Consider the following 17,351-nt stretch of genomic DNA (forward strand, 5'->3'; position numbering starts at 1 on the left):
ATACAGTATCCTATTGTAAGTACAAAGTTTCAGAGCAATCTAGCTAGTCGTTTTAAAATGAGAGCGGAACTACGTTTGTATTGAGAACCGAGCTTGCCGGAGACCCTTAAAAAAGCTATAAACATGCAAAATGCAAAGAAAGTTCAATTACTAACATAACGTTCCATTGCTGAACACTGTCCCAAAGTCCCGATAGATGCCACCTTCAATATTTATCAATTATTGGCCTGTTGAAGTATTTTACAGATGGCGCCAGCATAGGTTTTACCTGTCAATCCCACGAATAGGGTCAAATTCTTGTTTTATTATGTTCAGTACTTGACATATTATTGCGTGCGTGACATCAAGCTAACCCCACCTTTGCAGTGACAAAGTATGCGAGTGGCACCATTAACGTCTGATTTCTATGAAAACATGGCGTTTATAAGTAGCATTTCGACACTGTTTTATCAGAGTTAGCTTAGATGGACTCAGTGTTGCAAAAGGCACGATTGGCTGTGCATAGAGAGGTGCTGGTGCCTACACTTATGTATGGTAGCGAAAGTTGGGTATGGCAGAAGAGGCATCAGAGAATGCAGTGGAAATGAGAGCGTTGAGAAGTGTGTGTGGTGTGAGATTACAAGATAGAATTAGGAACAGTGTGATAAGGGAAAAGTGTGGACTGAGTGAAGATGTAGTGACAAAAATTGAGAAAGGTATGTTGAGATGGTTTGGACACGTGGAAAGAATGAGTGAAAGAAGGCTAACAAAGAGAGTGTATAAGGGAGAGGTAGAAACGGGAGTTGGAAGGGGCAGACCTCGGCGGACTTTCTCTGATCAGATCGGGGAAATCCTGAAGAAAGGCCAGGTCAAGAGCACCCTAAACCGGCGAGTGTGTATGAGGAATGTTATGAAAGTGAAGGAAGCGAAAGAGATGTCAGGATCGTAGCAAGTGGAAATCCGTGGTCTCTGCCTACCCCTCCGGGAAATAGGCGTGATTATTTGTATGTATGTATAACTACATATCTACGCAAAGTATGTATTTGTTCATAGTTTTAGGATGTCCGCCAGTGATTCATCTCGCTAGATCGAGGCCAGATAGAGACCTTTTCGACATCAACACTAAATCACTTGGCGACTTGACGCAAAAGAGTTGTTAGTTTTCTGTGTCACAACCGGCTTACTACTGCAGTTGACGAGGTTTTTGTTAGTTAATAATAATACCGTAAAATGGGGTGAGTAGGGTTCGCGGGGAGAGTTGGGTTATGAATGGGGAGAGAAGGGATGTAAGGGGGATGAGATGTGTTTAAGGCTACTGCTACAAAAATAATGTATTCCAATTAAAAATGGAGCTATAGTAATACTCATAATAAATAAAAAATGATCCAATAATGTTCCAAAATCACCTTTGTATGAAACCCATCTCACCCCAATTACGAGGGACTACGGGGTGAGGTGGAATTTCGTGTTTATCGTCAAAGTTATGAAATGGAACTACCCAAAATAAAACAAAAGCGCCTGCTCACCCCATTTTACGTACCACAATAGGTATACTCGTACTCTTACAAATGTTTCTCATTTTGTCTTTTGACAGTTTTGACACAGTTTTACTTAAGGGGATCCCATGCCCCAATGACCTTCGATTTGAATTCCTTAGTTTTCTAATGTTTTTTTGTAGCTTATCATATTAACAGCAACAGATTTTAGCAATATAGTATTCCATATTTACTTCAAAGTTCATTGTTTTCGAAATATTTGGCATCAAAGTTGAACAATTTTAGGCCAAAAAACTGGTTTTCTGGCCATAACTTTTGTGTTAATTAGTTTAAAATTAAAACCTTAGACAAATTTTTAGAGACGTCTAAAACGAACCTAAATATGTAGATTTCGTATAAGTAAGATCTTTCACAGCAATCGAGATACGAAAAAAGTGTTTTTTTAGACAATGTTTAAAACAATCATAAATAAATAAGTATTCATTTTTTTCACAATCCGGTAGACAAAAATGCAGATAAAAGATTGAAGAACCGATAGCCGCTTGTCTTATAATTCTATATGTAGTGCAAAAGTAGGAGATACGATTCAAAACTTGTCAAAAATCGATGAAAACCTCAGGTAGCCCCTTAAAACTACCACATATGTAGTGACCGGATCCTACGAGTACAAATTGATATCTTGTGACCGACATACCGTACTCGCTTATTATACCTAGTTATTGGATTTAATAAGAGGTCAAAGTTGTTTAACCCCTCGTGCTAAAAGTATTCATACCCGAGCCAGCGAAAGATTCCAAAATTGAACTTAAAAGTGAAAAGCTCGAAAAAGACTTGATCAATGAATGAACCGAGCCTAATCTTGTATGCGGTTACTTAGGATCTGGTACAAACCTGGTGTTATGACGTCATTCATAACCCCTCAACGATCGGTGAGTCAACCCGGACGCGTTGCCCAATTGTCGCGTCGTTGCACGCGCGGGCGCAACGCAAAACGTAACACAACCATCACAAAACACAGGGTTACGAAACTGGGGGAACCCTGCGGAACTTTCTATTGAGTTCAAGGAAACTGACGATTCATGTTGATCTGAGGTTCAATTAATAAATGTAGTGGCTGTGACCGGCAGACCTCGCGTGAATCTTGGAAAAAAATTGGATCGACGAAAAAATCCCTATAATTATCAAACCGGCTCACAAAATTCCATTGAAATCCGTCGAGCAATGCGAGCTGTAGAGTAAATACAGTCGAATATATACGAAAGTACATATTTTTGCCCAACCTGAACCGGAGCGGCTTCGCTCGCATTTCGCGCTCCCTCGGTATTAATTAAATTGATTGCTGACGGCTTAGGATAGCCAGAATCATTTAGAATCATTTATTCATCAATTAAGAATAAGAATTAGATTTAAGAAATTTATAATGTAACTTATGATCGAAACAATAAAATTTACACAGAGTATTAGGTATACATAAGTAAACTTATGGCGGACACGTACGCTCGAGTGGACGCGTGCCAAATAAACCATGGAGATATTATAGATTAGCTGGACCATACTTTATATAAAATATAGGCTATAAGAAGTTTATAATGTTTATGATCGAAACAATAAAATGTTACACCGCGTCAGTATACCATACATATACAGCTAGAGATATGAGACACGCTTGAGTGGACGCGTGCCAAAGAAACCATAACACGGAGATATAGATTAGCTGGATCATACTTTATATAAAATACATGATATACGTAAGAAGTTTATAATGTAAGTTACGACTGTTACGAGTATGATCGAAACAATAAAATGTTACACCGCGTCAGTGTACATACAGCTACCGACACGCTTGAGTGGACGCGTGCCAAAGAAACCATAACATGGAGATATAGATTAGCTGGATCATACTTTATAAAAAAAAACACGATTTATGTAAGAAGTTTCTAATGTAACTTATGATCGAAACAATAAAATGTAAGTATAAGCATATTAGCTGGATCATATCAGCTTACTATACATATACTATTATACTCTTTGATATCAGCGATGTTCCTGGTACAGTTCCCTGCAATAATATCTTACACAACGAAGGCCACAAAAATATCTGACACAATCTTATTTGTAGAGCCATAACAACATTTGCTACCCACATTTTACCGCATTTTTTGGATACAGCATGTTTTGGAGACTGTATAGCAACCCCAAAATTTACATGGTTATTTATTTTTTATTTAGGTATTTATTTAAACTTCTTCCACAATACATGAAGAGTACAAATGGCGGACTTAATGCCATAAGGTTATATATATTTTGCACTCCTTTAAACAAGCTTAAACATCAGATTCACAAAATAGTACTTAGTTAAGTAATTAGTTAGTAATTACATTTAATTTGTTAATACATTTTAGTTTTTTTTTCACAAATTTATTTACATACAAGATATATACAGTGGTACTACGTAAACGAAAATTTTAGTTTATTTTATATGCAGTGTTTACCTCTATTTTATTGTACACTAAGCTCTTATAGTTATTAAGAATCACTGATAAACCAATAAAATAAAAAAATAAAAAACATACATTGGATCATATTGGCCATAAAACTTTTTTTTTAATAAGTGACATTGTTGTTCATATAGTTACTTATTAAAAGTAAATTGCATAATTAAAGAAAATGTACAAAAAGCATTGGGTCAAATAGAATGAGAGAGTTACTGCAATAGGTAAAAATATACCTAAATAAAGTACCTATCCATTCCCAATTATGATTTGTTATGAGATGGAAAATAAATTAATAAACTTTATTTCATTGGTAAATTATACAAAATATATTAAAATTAACTATTAACTAAATTTAATTTTAACTAATTTTTGAAATACACATACTTATGAATTCTGGTTAGGTATGACGGTACATATTAGACTTATATTGACCGGGATATAGACTGTGATTACCTTTTGTATTATTTATTTATTTACTTTTATCCCACTTAAAGTGGGACTGGGCTGGTCATGTCTGCCGCATGCCGAATGACATGTGGGCCAAAATAACCACAGAGTGGGTGCCCCATGAGTCAAACCGGGGATCCGGCAGACCTCGTCGGCGATGGCGGGATAACTTGGACTCCTTTTTGAGCGACTGGCCAGATGTAGCTCAAAACCGGGAGGAGTGGAAGAAGAGGGGGGAGGCCTTTGCCCAGCAGTGGGACACAATAGGCTTGTAATAATAATAATACTTTTATCCCGGTCAATATAAGTCTAGTGAAACTAACCGTGAATCAATCAAAACTCTAATGACGGTACATAATCAATGGACATAGGGGCAATTAGGCATACCTAGACCGTTTGCTAGTTCCCTTGCTGGTCACATAGTCACTTCCAGTATGTGTCGGACTGTGCAACTGTTATCCGTTTATTATTCAATGCGCCGCTGCCCCACTTTACTGCGCGGTCTGCGGGGGCGCACGGCATACCTTCCTCACCTGCCTTTTGAGGTTTTCAATATAGTTGCAAATTGTTATGGAGCAAGGTCCTTTGTTGTAAGGACTGTAAGGTGCAATGGGCGGCTGACCCCTTATGCCTGCCTTTTGAGTTCCAATACGTTGCAAATTGTTACGGGGTGCAAGACCTATTGGTGGCGTTGGTGGGACTTTAGCTGCGCGGGCGCACATACCTTCCTTTTTAGGTTTCCAATACAGTTGCAATTTCTTATGGAGCAATGTCCTTTGGCAAGGCATAAATGGGGAATTCCGGAACGTAATATCCGGATCCGGAATGTCTGTACAAGTACAAGTTTTTTTTCTGTGTAGGTACCTAATTACCTATACACAGAATAAAAGCTTGTACGTCTTTTCTGTGTTTTTCTAAAACTACGACGATGACAAACAACCGTGCTGACCGCCTGTTGTTATGGCTGCTTTTCCACTGGGGCGGAGCGGAGACGAACGGAGATGCAAGGAATTACCAATTACTAATGGCATTGGTTTGTAATCCAGCGGAGCCGAGATGAGATGTGGATTATAACAAATGTGCCATTTTCATCCAAAAGGGTACTTATTGTCGGTTATCAATAAGGCGCTGTTTCCATATAGCTTCAATTTGAAATCAACCTTATCGGCAAGCGACAATGTGGTACCTTTTGGTTGAAAACGTCACAAATACTTGTTTCCTTGCATTCACTGAGGCGTCAGTGGAATGGCATCCTAATAAGTAGCCACCACAACCTATGGCTGCTTGTAACTCTAGTGGAGTTACATGCGCGTTGCCAAACCCTACAAGCTTACAAGGATTCATCCTATCGTAGGGTAATTTCTAAAATGTGAATTTAGTTTGAATTTTAGAGTGAAAGTCAAGCACAACATTTACCTCTCCTAAAATATAATAAAATCCCACTTCACTTGGTCGTATATATAATCCGATATTTCCTTGTTCCAGCCACAAATGTAAGCGCCCACAGAAGAGCAATGAAGAGCGGATGGACAGCGAACTGCTGAGTCCACAAAATGGCCGCCGGGATGACGAGATGGCGGACCAAGTGCCGCGGCGCGGTGCTGTTCGCCATACTGCTACAAGTTGTTAACGGTCAGTTCTTTTACTTCTCCTTTTAAAACTTTCAGCCATTTTATGGAACGGAACGTCCCAATATTTTCTTCTAACCCGTTTTTGGTTGAATAAGCCATTAACTCTACACTAGTAGCATTATAGTCAGTCACATGCAATAGGTAATATCTTGCACAAAGAAGCGCGCAAAAATACCTGACATAATCTTGAAAAAAGTACCTACACTGTCGCATTTTTTGCGGGCTTCGTTGTGCAAGATATCAAGGCAGTATTATGAAGATTGCTCGACATGTTTCGCTTCATATAATAGCTCCTCTACACGATGGGACATCATACTGGCCCACTAAGATGGGCCAGCGTGTAGAGTGGTGTCGGATGGCTTATGGCTCGGCGGGATGGCCCCGGTATCGGTTTCGTCCGCACATCAAAGGCAGTGGGCCAGCGATGGTGCGTACGCATCTGCACGTGGGCGGGCCATCTCGCTGGTCCAGCGAGCGCTGGGCCATCGTGTAGAGGAAGAGCACGCGAGTAGGTACCGACGTGCGTTTGAGAACCGACTCAGGAGCAGACCCCCTAATGTTCCTATTGTGACTCTTCGAAGAAGTTTTGTTTATTAGAAAGTAAAATGTCTGTACTTACAAAAACTAACTTACAAAAAGACATGCTGGACTATGAGACTTGGCATGATCTAAACAACGGAACCACGACACGACTGTATTTTTTATAACCGCCCACAATTACTTTGAGCGCCGACTTGAAGATTTTTTGGACTTATAATGAGCTCGTGTAAGTTTTTATTTCTAGATGTTATTCCAACCGATAACCAATAAAAGGCGCTTCAAACGGTCTGCAAAACCAGTGCTGCGGTGTCAGCATGGTTGCATTTTTATCACCTATCACTATGCCTGTCACTTTCGCACTTACATATACTTGTTAGAACATGACAGGCATGGTTACAGGCGATAAAAATGCGACCGTGCTAAGCCCGGGTTAAGCCAGCGCGGGGCCTGTAGAAAATTCTATAATGGGGCCCATGGATTGTTTTAATTTTGTCGGACGAAGTGAAACGGGTTTTTTACGGCCACAGTAGGTGCGCGAGGCCCCCAAACGCGCGGGGCCCGTGGCATTTGCTACTTTTGCCACGTGGCTAATCCGCCACTGTGCAAAACCACTATTCTCGTCGAATCAATTTCGTAGATTTGAGATACATTTTTGTAAAAATGTATCTCTAGAGTTGAGTAGTTTATCCCTGCCGCTTTTTTCCGCCATCGCTCTATGCGACATTTACATCTTTACAACAGTTGGTTGGCAGTCCTTAACTGTGAGTTCAGCTCGCTCATGCTTGGAAAGCTATTATAATGACTTGATTGTCGAAGGCATCTCAAACCTCAAGGCCGCTCGGTCAGTGCCTCTAAATAGCGACGAAATAGTTCGATAAATAACGGTACCCTATCAGATTCCGAAGTTAAACATGTTTCTCATAACAATGATTTGATGGAAATATTTGGAGGTGTAAGCGATTAGCATACCAAGCAGAAGGTGCCGGGTCCTGACTTGGTAAAAGCATTTACTCATACTCATACTCATACTCATTTATTCATAATATTCTTAAAATATTACATGTCAAACATTTATTTGTATGTTAATCACAAATATTGGTTCCGAGTTACCTATGGATGTAACTGTATATCAAATATATCATTGAGTTTACTGTGGGACTTGGTGGATTTGTGTGAGATGTCCTATTATTTTCAACACACTTGCTCAAAACGACGTTTTTATTCCACCGATTTTTGGCTCATAATCCTAGATATTAAACACGCGTGCTCTTTCAGTGTATTATTCCACTCGTGGTTTTTCATTATATTATCCGACTGAGTTAAGAAGGTAACTGATTGCTAATAATATGCATGGAAAGGGAGCCTTCTTTAATTGGTCAGACTGGCGGGCACCGGCGCGCCCTCAGAATAATGACTAAAGCATAGAAGTAGGGCAAAAATGCTTCGCAAATATGTATACCCTTACTTTACTTCCTTACGAATTAGATAATGTGCCGAAAAGAGATGCATATATGCTTGTTATTTCTCATTTACGTACGGTGTCATAAGTTTGATAATTTGTTAGGGATGTAACTGTGTCGACTTTTTATATCGATAAATTATGCATAAGTTTATGTGCCGTGTAAAAGAATAATCACGAAATTGGCAAATTGATAATAGTCTGGCTAATGAAAGTTGAACCTGAAAAAACGCGGCAATTTCAAGAAATCTGTAGCAGGCGGCTCGTTGAAATGAAATGAAATGCGTGGAATACAAGGATTGCATAACTTTTATACTTTTTATAATTTTCATATTCTAAAAATCATTAAAAAGTATAAAAATTATGCAATCCTTGGAATCAAAGAACCGCCTGATATGAGGATTAATGCATGTACCTAAACCTAATATAGCTTTTATCTCATTTGCAGTCTACCACTCAGAACCGTCTAACTATACCTCTCGTTTTTTTATTATTAGAAAGAAGGCGAGCGATCTTAACGTGTCGTTTTATCGAAAAACACTTTGAAAATAAGTCACAACAAATATAATATACGATAATTTACATACTTTTGCTTTCATAAGTAAAATATTGCTTTATTTATAAAAAAACTTGTCAATAAAAAGACACGTGGAAATGGTTTACCGTTTTTTCTAATGCTAAAAGACTAAGTATAGTTTCTAGTCATGTACAGTCAGCTGCAGAGAAAAGGCACCCCCCTGCATACAAAGTTCTGTAAATTAGTATGGACGTGGGGTACCTTTTCTCTGCAGCTGACTGTACCAAATAGGAAATGAAAAAAAAAACGTTCGTGTAATATATTTTTTTTATTTAATAATAGGGAATATTACGCGAAACTCGGCGTAGGTGGCGCCACTATCACAATCTGAGGGTCTATCGCGAAACAAGAAAATCGAACTTTCGTTATCTAACATCTCTGTCACTCTTGCGTATTCGAGCGATAAAGAGGCTGCTAGATAACGAAATTTCGGATTCGAGTTTTCCGGTAGGTCCCCTGAAAACTTGTCAAAAACCTGTTAAAGGTACAGTATAAATAAGTTACTCTACGGTGCACTAAAAAAGCTAGTGCTGCACTCTGGTGGCAGAACATTACAGTAATATCCCCTATTCCTCGTCCTTTGGAAATCTGAAATAAAAAGTTGAGTTTTGTGACCAACAGTATTAATAAAAGGAACATTCATCACTGATCATTAATGTCTTTTTTATTAGGGTTCCGTACCCAAAGGGTAAAAACGGGACCCTATTACTAATACTTCGCTGTCCGTCTGTCTGTCACCAGGCTGTATCTCATGAACCGTGATAGCTAGACAGTTGAAATTTTCACAGATGATGTATTTCTGTTGCCGCTATAACAACAAATACTAAAAAGTAGTCCCTTTGGTGCGCGCGTCCGACCCGCACTTGACCGGTTTTTAGTATTAAACTATAGTCTGGCAAACACAATCTGTCAGTAAGTAAGAACAAAGAAAACTATAGGTACAGTCGAAGGCAAAAATATCGATCCAGACAAATGGCTTAAAAATATGTGAACACGATTTTATTGTCTAAGCGTACACATATTTTTGAGACTGTGGGAATGTATATATATTTATGCCCTTGACTGTACTCATCAATTAAAATGAGACAGTCCTGGGCCAAACTATAAGAAAGCTGTAAATGTCGATACGTTATTGATCTGAGGTCGATACATCACTATGCCAAAAATATAACCTTTCATACTTAGCAGAAAAGTTCGAAAAAATATGCAAAAATCTATAAAGACTTGAATGCAAGTAATAATTACATAAACAACATATCGATTTCTATGTTTAGGGTCAGGTCCTATAAATTAATTTCTTCAAAATTGAACAAAACTCACCGATTAAAGGTTATCGGTTCGTGCGTATTTTCTTTTCTTCCTGTATACGATTTACAGCCCTCGATCACACAAGACATTATCACAAAGGGAACTTCAAACCATTACAAATAAAAACTCAGCACGTTTTCCAACAATCTTTCAGGAATAGCAACATTATAATTAAAATAAACCAAGATGACCGCTGAAACATCCCGAAATATTTCAACTAAAATAATACGACTATGTCAAGTTGTTACAGTTGACACCTACCTGTGAAATAACGAACATATATTTTATTTGGCTGGATTATATTATAGAACCACATAGGACCATTTGACATTTCCCTCAGTTCATCTTATGACAATACTGAAAAAAACGAAAGAACTTGCGGATTGTTGTCTCACTCACTCATAGACAAAAAGTAATAACGTGTTGTGAATACGATATCTTTTACCAAGCTTTTATTTTTGCCCGGCTTCTTTGCTTTAGTCATTATTCTGAGGGCGCGCCCTCAGAATAATGACTAAAGCATAGAAGTAGGGCAAAAATGCTTCGCAAATATGTATACCCGTACTTTACTTCCTTACGAATTAGATAATGTGCCGAAAAGAGATGCATATATGCTTGTTATTTCTCATTTACGTACGGTGTCATAAGTTTGATAATTTGTTAGGGATGTAACTGAGTCGACTTTTTATATCGATAAATTATGCATAAGTTTATGTGCCGTGTAAAAGAATAATCACGAAATTGGCAAATTGATAATAGTCTGGCTAATGAAAGTTGAACCTGAAAAAACGCGGCAATTTCAAGAAATCTGTAGCAGGCGGCTCGTTGAAATGAAATGAAATGCGTGGAATACAAGGATTGCATAACTTTTATACTTTTTATAATTTTCATATTCTAAAAATCATTAAAAAGTATAAAAATTATGCAATCCTTGGAATCAAAGAGCCGCCTGATATGAGGATTAATGCATGTACCTAATATAGCTTTTATCTCATTTGCAGTCTACCACTCAGAACCGTCTAACTATACCTTGTTTTTTTATCATTAGAAAGAAAGCGAGCGATCTTAACCTGTCGTTTTATCGAAAAACACTTTGAAAATAAGTCACAACAAATATAATATACGATAATTTACATACTTTTGCTTTCATAAGTAAAATATTGCTATATTTATAAAAAAACTTGTCAATAAAAAGACACGTGGAAATGGTTTACCGTTTTTTCTAATGCTAAAAGACATACATAGATATAGTTTCTAGTCATGTACAGTCAGCTGCAGAGAAAAGGCACCCCCCCTGCATACAAAGTTCTATAAATTAGTATGGACGTGGGGTACCTTTTCTCTGCAGCTGACTGTACCAAATAGGAAATGAAAAAAAAAACGTTCGTGGAATATATTTTTTTAATTTAATAATAGGGAATATTACGCGAAACTCGGCGTAGGTGGCGCCACTATCACAATCTGAGGGTCTATCGCGAAACAAGAAAATCGAACTTTCGTTATCTAACATCTCTGTCACTCTTGCGTATTCGAGCGATAAAGAGGCAGCTAGATAACGAAATTACGGATTCGAGTTTTCCGGTAGGTCCCCTGAAAACTTGTCAAAAACCTGTTAAAGGTACAGTATAAATAAGTTACTCTACGGTGCACTAAAAAAGCTAGTGCTGCACTCTGGTGGCAGAACATTGCAGTAATATCCCCTATTCCTCGTCCTTTGGAAATCTAAAATAAAAAGTTGAGTTTTGTGACCAACAATATTAATAAAAGGAACATTCATCAATGATCATTAATGTCTTTTTTATTAGGGTTCCGTACCCAAAGGGTAAAAACGGGACCCTATTACTAATACTTCGCTGTCCGTCTGTCTGTCACCAGGCTGTATCTCATGAACCGTGATAGCTAGACAGTTGAAATTTTCACAGATGATGTATTTCTGTTGCCGCTATAACAACAAATACTAAAAAGTACGGTCCCCTTGGTGCGCGCGTCCGACCCGCACTTGACCGGTTTTTAGTATTTAACTATAGTCTGGCAAACACAATCTGTCAGTAAGTAAGAACAAAGAAAACTATAGGTACAGTCGAAGGCAAAAATATCGATCCAGACAAATGGCTTAAAAATATGTGAACACGATTTTATTGTCTAAGCGTACACATATTTTTGAGACTTTGGGAATGTATATATATTTATGCCCTTGACTGTACTCATCAATTAAAATGAGACAGTCCTGGGCCAAACTATAAGAAAGCTGTAAATGTCGATAGGTTATTGATCTGAGGTCGATACATCACTATGCCAAAAATATAACCTTTCATACTTAGCAGAAAAGTTCGAAAATATATGCAAAAATCTATATAGACTTGAATGCAAGTAATAATTACATAAACAACATATCGATTTCTATGTTTAGGGTCAGGTCCTATAAATTAATTTCTTCAAAATTGAACAAAACTCACCGATTAAAGGTTATCGGTTCGTGCGTATTTTCTTTTCTTCCTGTATGCGATTTACAGCCCTCGATCACACAAGACATTATCACAAAGGGAACTTCAAACCATTACAAATAAAAACTCAGCACGTTTTCCAACAATCTTTCAGGAATAGCAACAATATAATTAAAATAAACCAAGATGACCGCTGAAACATCCCGAAATATTTCAACTAAAATAATACGACTATGTCAAGTTGTTACAGTTGACACCTACCTGTGAAATAACGAACATATATTTTATTTGGCTGGATTATATTATAGAACCACATAAGACCATTTGACATTTCCCTCAGTTCATCTTATGACAATACTGAAAAAAAACGAAAGAACTTGCGGATTGTTGTCTCACTCACTCATAGACAAAAAGTAATAACGTGTTGTGAATACGATATCTTTTACCAAGCTTTTATTTTTGCCCGGCTTCTTTGCTTTAGTCATTATTCTGAGGGCGCGCCCGACCGCCTGCGCGGCGCGCGGCCCGGCCGGCCCGCCTGCAGTGCGAGTATGACAGATGAAACACACAATACTGTTTTAACTATTAAAATTTGATTAATATGAAAGTTTCTTTTTTTTCTCGCAAGTGTGTTGAAAAAGGTCGTATGAAACGCGTGTGCATTAGTCATTACACACATCGGCTTCTTATTGCGCGCTCGCTTACAGTTCGCGCGCACAATATCGCCTCGTGTGTAATGACCAACTTAGCACACTTGTATCATAATGTACTATTATTTATTGGAACGAAGTTCCTTATTCTACGAACTTAAGTTTTCAGTGGCGACCATTTCATAAGTTTGTTCTAGCCGAGTGTTCTACGACACTCACGTATTTGTTCATTTATTTATTTATTTATAATTCGTTAAAAATGTACGTATTCTAAATCTCACGGTTATGGTAAATAAAATTAAAAACTGGAATGACTGACAAATAAAATAATGGCTAAGGTGAACCCGAAGCGCACTATTTGTTAAGACGCAGTTATAACTAACTGTATGTGTTTGTATGGATAATTAACTGAGCTGTACGGGTGTAAATCATTGCATGCTCTAGTGGGCAGTATGGCGGTATCTACTGCTAAGTATCTATTACAGTCGCCATCAGATATATCGGAGCGGCCGAGGTGCTCACAAATATGTATCTGAACATGCCTCTATCGTCAAGGCGTTAGAGTCGAGTTTAGATATTTTTGAGCACCTCGGCCGCTCCGATATATCTGATGGCGACTGTACAAGCCGGTTATTATAGAAATTATAAAAATAAATAAATACAACAAAAACATTACTTCGCGAAATAATGACGTGCTATCTAGTTAATCAGTGGTAACCCGTTATACTTACTAGCGAATTTTTTGTATGCAAATGTTACCTCCCTCCCACCGCGAAAATAAATACGCATTTCTTATATGAAAGAAGACTAACAAAGAGAGTGTATAAGGGAGAGGTAGAAAGGTTGGAAAGGGTAGACCTCGGCGGACTTTCTCTGATCAGATCGGGGAAATCCTGAAGACGGCCAGGTCAAGAGCACCCTAAACCGGCGAGCGTGTATGAGGAATGTTATGAAAGTGAAGGAAGCGAAAGAGGTATGTCCGGATCGTAGCAAGTGGAAATCCGTGGTCTCTGTGCCTACCCCTCCGGGAAATAGGCGTGATTATATGTATGTATGTGTATGTAAATATAACAAACCACCACCAAAAGTACAAAAGTCGATGACAACTTTTTATGGTGTCGACAAAAAATCGAAAAATTTGAGAGGGATAGTCTTAAACCAAAAGATAGATATAACACCGTAATAGATGGATACAGTCTAAGGAAAAAACGTGCCTCGAAAATCGAGAAAATTTGATTCTCGTTCAGAGGGCGCTACTAGCTTTGGCCTACAGTCGTATAGATGGCGTTGACGGTTTCGTTCGTTTTTTAACAATTTTAACGCATATCAGTGAAAGAACATGGGTCAAAATCATAAAAATAATTAATGCAAATAAAAAAAATCATTTATCCATATTTAAATACATTTTATCGTATTTTTATAAATCTTCATTTTTAGTTTTAAAGTGTGTCGACAAATGGCAGTGAATTTACTGGGGTTACAAAATTTACTATGACAGTACCGCTCTAGTATAAGTTACTCTATGCTTAAACTGATTCCCAATATCCTTACTAAATTTCATAGATTTTTGTTTGGAAAGTAAAAAGTTATTTTCGAAAAACAGAAAATTCTCATGTCAAACCAAAGTATGGCGTCGTTATTATAATACAGGAGGCAAACGAGTGGAAGAATCGCCTGATGGTAAGCGATTACCGTCGCCCATAGACACCCGTAACACCAGAGAAGTTGTATTGTAAGTGCGCTGCCAATATTAAAGATGGGAGCTAGTATGCTCTTGAAGGTTTGAATGTCATATCTGTTCACTGTGCGTCGTCCGTATTTAAAGTAGATGTAATGTAGGGGTGCCACAGAAAACCAGCGCTGTGGTATTTGTTTATACCAGAGCATATGCTGAGTGGCGTCCTTTTGTAGCCACTATAGCGGCGCCAAAATTTATGTTGTAATTAGTTACCTTACTCCTTTTTCTTCTCTTTTTCCATGTAACTTATACTAGAGCGGTACTGTCATAGTAAATTTTGTAACCCCAGTAAATTCACTGCCATCTGTCGACACACTTTAAAACTAAAAATTAAGATTTATAAAAATACGATAAAATGTATTTAAATATAGATAAATGATTTTGTTTAAATGCATTAATTATTTTTATGATTTTGATCCATGTTCTTTCACTGATATGCGTTAAAATTGTTAAATAACAAACGAAACAGTCAACGCCATCTATACGACAGTGGGCCAAAACTAGTGGCGCCCTCTGAACGAGAATTAAATTTTCTTGATTTTCGAGGCACGTTTTTTCCTTAGACTGTAAACATCTATTACGGAGTTATATCTATCTTTGCTTTTTCACTCTGCTGGTGGACCTGTCTATTTTTGTGTAACATTTACTTTAATAACTACCATGCACCTAACTTTAAGTGTTTAGTGAGTAAGTTCATTTTTTTTGTAAAACTGAAGTGGCGCTGTTTGTAGAAGGTTTTAACAATAAATGTCTTTTTTCTTTCTTCTTTCTTTCTAAAAAAATTGTAGCTAATTTAACTAGAAAACTAGCCTCATCATTATGTTTGTTACCTGCCTATTACTTCACATTCCTAAGAAATAATGTATTATTCGTGTTACGAAGCCAGTTAGTATGTAGGCCTCACCGTTAACTCTCCAATTGTGTGTATAGGAAACACGTACTTACCGTGCAAGACAAAAGGGCGTATCTCTAATCCAGTTTCATAGGTAGATGCGACCTTTTGAAAATAAAATTAAAAACAGGTCTTACCGTGTGAAAAAGTCGTATCTCTAAACTAGTTTTATAGTAATTCGCGACGTTTTGAAAGTGAGATTTTAGATTGGAAATATGTGCCATTTTCAACCAAAAGGGTACTTATTGTCGCTTGTCAGTAAGGCGCTATTTCCATATAGCTTCAATTAGAAATCAACCTTATCGACAAGCGACAATGTGGTACCTTTTGGTTGACAACGTCACATATGTTTACCATAGGGCATAGAAGGACGTATCTCTAGATCAGTTCCATAGTTACTTGTGACCTTTTAAGTACCGTAAAATGGGGTGAGTAGAAGCAAAACTCACATTCAAACCTCGATAACATTTTATTTTTACATATGCAAACTGAATATGGTGTATATAATAAAGGTTCCGGACGTTTGTATTGTAGTTTTAATTTTATTTTGGGTAGTTCCATTTCATAACTTTGACGATAAACAAGAAATCCCACCTCACCCCGTAGTCCCTCGTAATTGGGGTCAGATGGGATTTCATACAAAGGTGATTTTGGAAGATTGTTAATTCATTTTTTTTATTACGAGTATTACTTATAATAAAAAATAGCTATATTACTTTAGCTTCATTTTAAATTGGAATACATTATTTTTGTAGCAGTAGCCTTAAAATCCCATCTCATCCCCCTTTCATCCCTTCTCTCCCCATTCATAACCCAACTCTCCCCGCGAACCCTACTCACCCCATTTACGGTACTTTGTTATTCTGTAATCACATAAAAATAGCTATCCATAGCATAGACTATTGTTGGAAGATATTAGTTAAGTGAAGATAAGATAACACAATAACAATTAATTACACTGTTAAACTTTTGCAGGAAAAGCATTGTTGGAATAAATACACAATAATAGACACCATCAGCTATTATTAAAAAAGTCACAACTGCTGCCTAAATGCCAACCATTGGTACTTTTTAGGGTTATGACCACTCCCCATTCCATTATCTTTATCTCCGAAACTACTAGGTCAAAAATTTTGAAAAAAATACACAAAATAGATCTTTACCTATAGATCACCGGAAAACCTATTAGAAATGTGCAGTCAAGCGTGAGTCGGACTTAATTACTTAATTTTTGATCCGACCCCTACGGGTTTTTTTAAAGACATTTCACATAAAAAATACATTGTTTAAATTGTGTAATGTACGGAACCCTTGGAACGCGAGTCTGGCTCGCACTTGGCCGGTTTTTCCATACAAACGTTCTCGATATTTTCCTTTCTGGATTTTGGCCCTAGATGAATAATTTCTTTCATATTATTTCAATATTACCTACCAATATCTGTGTCTGTACGTTTTGCTCTTTTTAGGGTTCCGTACCTAGAGGGTAAAAACGGGACCCTTTTACTAAGACTCCGCTGTCCGTCTGTTTGTCACCAGGCTGTATCTCACGAACCGTGATAGCTAGACAGTTGAAATGTTCACAGATGATGTATTTCTGTTGCCGCTATAACAACAAATACTAAAAAGTACGTAACCCTCGGTGGGCGAGTCCGACTCGCACTTGGCCGGTTTTTTTCCTATTTCTATTTAGGCAGC

General features: G+C 37.5%; 1 protein-coding gene across 1 annotated transcript in view; it reads left to right on the forward strand.

Annotated features, from left to right (window-relative positions):
- The window catches only part of LOC134752758 (uncharacterized), a 57,907-nt gene that overhangs the window by 15,669 nt on the left and 24,887 nt on the right, over nt 1–17,351 (forward strand). Inside the window, exon 2 of the mRNA XM_063688449.1 lies at nt 5,903–6,049. Within this exon, the coding sequence (XP_063544519.1) occupies nt 5,971–6,049 (79 nt within the window). The 5' untranslated portion in view covers nt 5,903–5,970. The remainder of the gene's footprint in view (nt 1–5,902; nt 6,050–17,351) is intronic.

This window comes from Cydia strobilella, chromosome 25, assembly GCF_947568885.1.
Source record: "Cydia strobilella chromosome 25, ilCydStro3.1, whole genome shotgun sequence".
Lineage (NCBI taxonomy): Eukaryota > Metazoa > Arthropoda > Insecta > Lepidoptera > Tortricidae > Cydia > Cydia strobilella.